The 6,911-nt window shown below is 37.4% G+C and overlaps 1 protein-coding gene across 1 annotated transcript; it reads left to right on the top strand.

Annotated features, from left to right (window-relative positions):
* LOC107613043 (putative clathrin assembly protein At2g25430) lies at positions 2,012 to 4,114 on the top strand. Its single transcript, XM_016314878.2, has one exon. It carries the CDS (start codon positions 2,053 to 2,055, stop codon positions 4,048 to 4,050), a length of 1,998 nt encoding a protein of 665 aa, XP_016170364.1. The 5' UTR covers positions 2,012 to 2,052; the 3' UTR covers positions 4,051 to 4,114.

Genomic DNA, 6,911 nt, shown 5'->3' with positions numbered 1-6,911 from the left:
CGAGCATTGTACTTTTTACTTCCTTTAAAACGCATTAGCATTCGCTATTTTTTATATATTCACTTTTTTTTTTAGAGAACCAACATCCAATTTAAATTTTATCTTATTTTAAAAATTTCTCATTCATTAAATCTCTTAAATGATATGAGTTTAGAATTCAAATTTTAGTGTTGGGTTTTGAATTCGAAATTTAGAGTTATGATTTAGAATTTAAGATTAGAAGGTAAATATTAGGATTTTTTATTTAAAATTTATGATTTTAGATTTATGATTTAGATTTTGAATAATTTAAAATTTAATATTTAAGATTTAGCTAGGTTCATTATTTTTGTTTAGGTTGTGTTTTATTTTAAATTTAAATGTATTAATTTTTAAAAAAATTAATTTTGTATTTTAAATATATAAGAGAGATTATTTGTTGTATAAAAATATATGGTAATATAATTAATTTTTTTTATCTTTAACTTAAGGTATTAAATGATATAAATATAAATTATCTAAAATCAAATCATATAAAATTCTTATTATTTTATAACTACCAACTTTATAATTTAAATATAAATAATACAAATTTTAATATTCTAAAATTTTTTAGGATTAAAAAGAGTATATATATATACATATTTTTTTATTTTTGTAGATTTACGAATATACAGTTAAAATCTACGATATGATCTTATTTATTTTTGAACCAAAGGCGATTCGATCTGATCTAATGGATCTGCAAATCAGATCATATCCATAAAATTTTTTGATTGAATGCAAATAATTACTACCCAAATAGCATTTAAGACATGAGTCAAAATCCTTAAAGAGAAGGATTGAACATGTCTTTACACCTTTTTTAATGTCTTCCTCCTCTAAAATCACTATCTCCTCTGCTTCTTCATCACTGTTTGTACTGTTTGATCTGTTTTAGTTGTTTCATCCTTTCAGCAACTTCTTATCTTAATCCATACTAAATATTACATATAAGTTTTGATCAGAATTTAGATTCAATTTGTATGTAGCTCAACAAACACTAATTTGCCCTAGCAAAGCACTTGAAGACCCTTAGATCGCGCCGTAATAGTAAATGTTAAAACAATATTTAAGTATGCATTAGGTATAACACATTATTACCTATCAGTATAAAATCCTTTTGTGATGCATATATAGGTATACCAAATCCATGTGCAGCAAGATTAATTAAATATGGAACAACTGTATATTTTTCTTTTAAAAAATGTCAAAGTAATTCACAATTTAATATGGAACGATTACAGTCAGTCCAGCTTATAATAATTTTTTAGAGCCAATAATATCAAGTAAAAAAAGAAAGAAAGTGATAATAAAAAAGAATAAATATGGAGGGAAAGGACAAATCACCCTCACATTCGTTGCTTTCCAAAAATACAAAGCATTTGGCACTAAACCACCCACCGACGCCATACATTTTACACACTGGATTTCAAATCCTCACCATACGATTCATTTCTCCATTGGGACCCATATTAATCACCGATCCATCTTTCTCCACGTGGCACCATCCCAAATGAACGCGACTGAGAAAGGAAAATCACAATCACGGAAGAGAAACAGAGTCCACATCACCGTAAACCGTACGCGACCGTATTGTAATAAACTAACCCCGCACCGCACCTTATCGCGCTCCCTTCTTTGTTCTTCAAACACAGTCACGGTAGCTCCACCTTCCACCTCTCTTTCTTACACACATTCTCTCTTTCTCTCTCTCCGCCGTAGATCTGAACTAAGCCACAGATATTACAGCTTTCGCGCCTTTTTTGACACGTTGACCGCCGTTCACCGCCGCAATAACTTAACCAGATCGACCGAACCCGAGTTTCTCGGGTCCTAAAACGTGGATCTAGGAGAACGAGGTAAAACCCTGGAATCGAGCTCCAACGGCTATTACGGTTAGAAAAATCTGTTAATTCAAAATCCAATCCGGAAAGGCGATCCGTTACAAAGCTTTCGCATCCCGCCAGGTGGCAGCAGCTCCGAGTCGGTGACTGACTCACTGAGTCAAAGCAGATCCGAACGAGAAAAGCGATGGCTCCGAGCACGATTCGGAAGGCAATTGGTGCGGTGAAGGACCAAACGAGCATAGGGATTGCGAAGGTTGCGAGCAACATGGCGCCGGACTTGGAGGTTGCGATCGTGAAAGCGACGAGCCACGACGACGATCCCGCCGGCGAGAAGTACATACGCGAGATCTTGAACCTCATGTCTTACTCCCGCGGATACGTCCACGCGTGTGTCACCGCCGTGTCAAAGCGATTGGGGAAGACGCGCGACTGGATCGTTGCTCTGAAAGCTCTCATGCTGGTTCACCGACTCATGAACGAGGGTCCACCGATGTTCCAAGAAGAGATACTCTACGCGACTAGGAGAGGAACCAGGCTCCTCAACATGTCTGATTTCAGGGACGAGGCTCACTCTAGCTCATGGGATCACTCTGCTTTTGTAAGAACTTATGCTATGTATCTTGATCAACGTCTTGAGTTGATGCTTTTTGATAGGAAGAGCAGTGGCGCTGCTGGTGGAGCTGGAAGCGCTGGCGCTGGCGGAAGCGGCAGTGGTGGCGGTTTTGATGATAGGTTTGGGGGTAGGGACAATTTCCGGTCCCCTCCGCCGCGGCCTTACGAGTATGAGTACGGCGGAGGTGAATTGAAGGGAGAAGGGTATGGTTATGGGAACGGAGGGATGAGGAGGACGAGGTCGTTTGGTGATGTGACTGAGAGGGAAAATGTTGGAAGGGTTGATAAGAGTATTGTTGCTGTGACTCCGTTGAGGGACATGAAGCCGGAGAGGATTTTCGGTAAGATGGGACATTTGCAGAGGTTGCTGGATCGGTTCTTGGCTTGTAGGCCTACCGGTTTGGCCAAGAACAGCAGGATGATCTTGATTGCGTTGTACCCTGTTGTGAAGGAGAGTTTTCAGCTCTATGCTGATATCTGTGAGGTTCTTGCTGTGCTTCTTGATAAGTTCTTTGATATGGAATACCCTGATTGTGTTAAGGCCTTTGATGCTTATGCCAGCGCGGCGAAGCAGATCGACGAGCTTATTGCGTTCTTCAACTGGTGTAAGGATACAGGTGTGGCGAGATCTTCTGAGTACCCCGAGGTTCAGAGGATTACTAGCAAGCTGTTGGAGACCCTGGAGGAGTTTGTTAGGGATAGGGCCAAGAGGCCTAAGAGTCCTGAGAGGAAAGAGGAATTGCCCCCACCACCTGCAAAAGAGGAGGAACCGGAGCCGGATATGAATGAGATCAAGGCACTGCCTCCACCGGAGGATTACACCCCGCCTCCGCAGCCTGAGCCAGAGCCTAAGCCACAGCCACCACCGGTTACAGAGGACTTGGTGAATCTGAGAGATGATGCAGTCAGTGCTGATGATCAAGGTAACAGATTGGCTTTGGCACTCTTTGCCGGTGCTCCTGGTAGCAATGCTAATGGTTCTTGGCAAGCCTTCCCATCAAATGGACAGCCCGAAGTTACTTCGGCTTGGCAGACTCCAGCAGCTGAGGCCGGGAAGGCCGATTGGGAATTGGCGCTGGTAGAAACTGCTAGTAATTTATCAAGGCAGAAGCAGAATTTGGGTGGTGGTCTTGATCCCTTATTGTTGAATGGTATGTATGATCAAGGAATGGTGAGGCAGCATGTGAGCACATCACAATTGAGTGGAGGAAGTGCAAGCAGTGTGGCATTGCCGGGACCCGGAAAAACCACCACACCTGTTTTGGCTCTCCCTGCCCCAGATGGGTCAGTGCAGCCGGTGAATCAGGATCCCTTCGCGGCATCATTGACTATTCCGCCACCTTCTTATGTGCAAATGGCGGATATGGAGAAGAAGCAGCATTTACTTGTGCAGGAACAGGTTGTGTGGCAGCAGTATGCAAGGGATGGAATGCAAGGTCAATCTAGCTTGGCCAGACTAAACGGCAATGGTTACTATCCCGGAACTCCAATGCCTGCAGCAATGCCTTATGGAATGCCCCCAGTCAATGGAATGGGACCTCCCGCTGGGTATTATCACACTCCTTACTGATCAATACCCTCTTTTGTTCTTTTCATTGCATATCTATAGGTTGCTTCGTTTATTTTTTGTATTATGACAGATATATAAGCTCTTTTAGTATGGTGGGGAACTGGGGATGTTGAGGGAGAGACTGAGTTGAAATTGAATATACAAAATTTCTTGTTAGGGGATTTTGTTGGTGGGAGAGATGTGTTTATGAGACTCAGTTATGATATCTCTGTGTCTTCTTTGTAATATTAGCAGTTTCTTCCTCCATTTTTGTACTTCCAAGTGATTCTTGCTGATCAGAGACAAACGCTTTTAACTACTGTAAATTTAATTAAACCCTTGTTCTGATTGATGATCTTGATTGGCTTTTTGTCAAATGATACTTCAATCTTGTTGGAACAGCCATGGCCACTTGTTCTTTAACTGTACTAATACTTGTGTAGAGTATTCAGGATATGGTTGCTTGTAATATCAGCCACATGTTGTTTGGGTTAAGAGGTAAGTATCCAATTTGGTCATTTTTTGCTTTCCCGTTACTTTTGGTTACCTAATATGACTAAATCATCATTAATCTTTCTACGGACTATAATTAGATGTCTAGTTACATCTCTCTCTCTCTCTCTCTCTCTCTCTCTCTCTCTCTTGGCATTCAAGTTACTTGTGTCTTTTGGTGTTTAACATCTATATATACGGTTGTACCATACCCTTCAGTTCTTATTGCTAACACCTATTGGATCTGAATTTCGAAACTACTGTTATGGATATTTTTGGTAAAAATTCTCAGTGGGGGAGTAAAATCAGGTAACCAAAGTGCAATTATTGCATGATAAATTAAGATAATCTAATTTTCTGCGCTGGTGTAGATCTAGTAAAGGAGAGGGTGAACTCTATTGGACTATCATTGCATGTTGGACCTAATGTAAAATATAGATTTTATTTTTGCTTTTTTGGACTTTGGAGACAAATGAAATTTTTCTGCTAGCCTGTAATCCGTGTAGGATGTGGTGGCATTTCTGTATTCACGATGATTCAACATATTGGGTATAGTCCAACCTTTATTTTCTGGAGACTAGTCAGACTTCTTATGTTATCTAATTCATGATTCAATAATAAGTAAGGGTTACATGTGTTCTATTAATATTCAAAAATGTTATTCATGTACTAAAATTAATTATTATATTTATGTATAAATACATGTGTAGTTTAATTTATTTATAATATGTATTTATATTTAATGTGTATTTTATATTGATATTTAATTTCAGTGACTGATTTTGATATATACGTATTATGTAGAATAATATTTTACCTCCGAAAAAACTATGTGCTCGAGAGAAATAGCTTTGAAAGCCTTGAAGGTATAAATATGGATTTACGAGCTAGGTTTATCGTGATTAACGAAAATATTTGGGGTCAATTATAAATCAAACTTTTAATTAGTGTTAGCATTACCGGCAATTATCATTTGAGAGTCAACATGGTGAGTTTGTTTTTATAGAAGACGCTGGAATACGTCACAAAATACTTTCGATAATTGATAAAACAGTCATACCAATCTTTTAAATTGGCAGCTAAGGCATAGGTGTACTGCCAAATGCTGATTTGAAGGTTTACCCATCAACCATTTGAGAAAACGACTGACAGCTACATAGTTCTAGTTGTAGTAAACAAAGTTGTGGATTTGTCCCCCTCTCTGTTTTCTACTGACTTCAAATTCCCAATTAGATATCTCTTTGGTCACCTGCACAAGACTCTCATTGGATGAAACCAATTAAAATTATTTAGTCCACCCATAACCTAAATAGAATTATAATCTAATCACTTATAGATAGAATTATAATCTAATCACTTATAGAATATATTATAGAAAAAATTTTAAGTGTACCGGAAATATCGGTGTTTTAGTTGTTTTAACTGTTAATTTTAATTAATATATATTATATATATTTTTTATAATTCAGATCAACGGTTAAAACAACTAGAATACCGGTATTTCCGGTACACTTAAAACTCTTCTTATATTATAATATAATTCACTGATTCACTTTTAAGTAGTAATTAATAATTTTTTTCTTTCACTATATAAAGTTGACATGGCATTCTATGAAAAGGTTTTGTTCCAAACAAGATTTTACATCAGCTTATAACGAAAGATGTAAAACTTATTTTATGAAAGTTTTACATTCATTTATTAGTGGAAGAATATATCTTATTTTATTGAAACACTTTTATTAATGTCTGAGTAACTAACTATTTTTCAACCACAAACTACATTGGATTCCTCTATATCTTTATTGAAACACTTTTATTATGGTCTGAGTAACTAACTATTTTTAAATGCATTGTTGTGATCGGCGTTGTTGCCAGTTGCCTAACACTATTGGATTAATATATTCACGCCCCCCACTAGTGAAGGAACCAAGACGAATTTCTGCATAGAGAGTAAGTTTTATAAATTTGAATATTACTTGTCACATTTTTGTGGGGTTGAGGCACAATTCTAAGAAGCAGTACTTCAACATGTTTCCCGAAAATTCATTCATAGCTTTCTTCATCCATGACCCCACCATTATTTTCCATTCCCTTTACTTTACAGTTTACATTGATGACCCAAAAATTAAATTCCAACGAGAATCTGCCACAATATACTCGATGGTCCATGCTTTCATGCTCATCGTGGATTCGTGGTGTCTTTTCTATGTATTTCTCTTTTACAGAAAGAATAATGTGTACTACCTTTGTAAAATTTAGGATAAATTAGTTCCTTTTCTTAAGTTTTATGTATATGTCTTGATTGCCGATAAGTTATAGTTCAAATAGTATAGTCTTCTCATACTCACCTAAGAGATGGCGGGTTCGAGTTTCTCTATCTTTAGTAAATA

This window comes from Arachis ipaensis, chromosome B08 (genome assembly GCF_000816755.2).
Source record: "Arachis ipaensis cultivar K30076 chromosome B08, Araip1.1, whole genome shotgun sequence".
NCBI classification, from domain to species: Eukaryota; Viridiplantae; Streptophyta; class Magnoliopsida; order Fabales; family Fabaceae; genus Arachis; species Arachis ipaensis.
This window is presented reverse-complemented; position numbering and strand designations above follow the sequence as displayed.

What these genes read in the sequence shown, in the direction of transcription:
- LOC107613043 (XM_016314878.2), top strand. Translation starts at nt 2,053, where the DNA reads ATGGCTCCGAGCACGATTCGGAAGGCAATTGGTGCGGTGAAGGACCAA.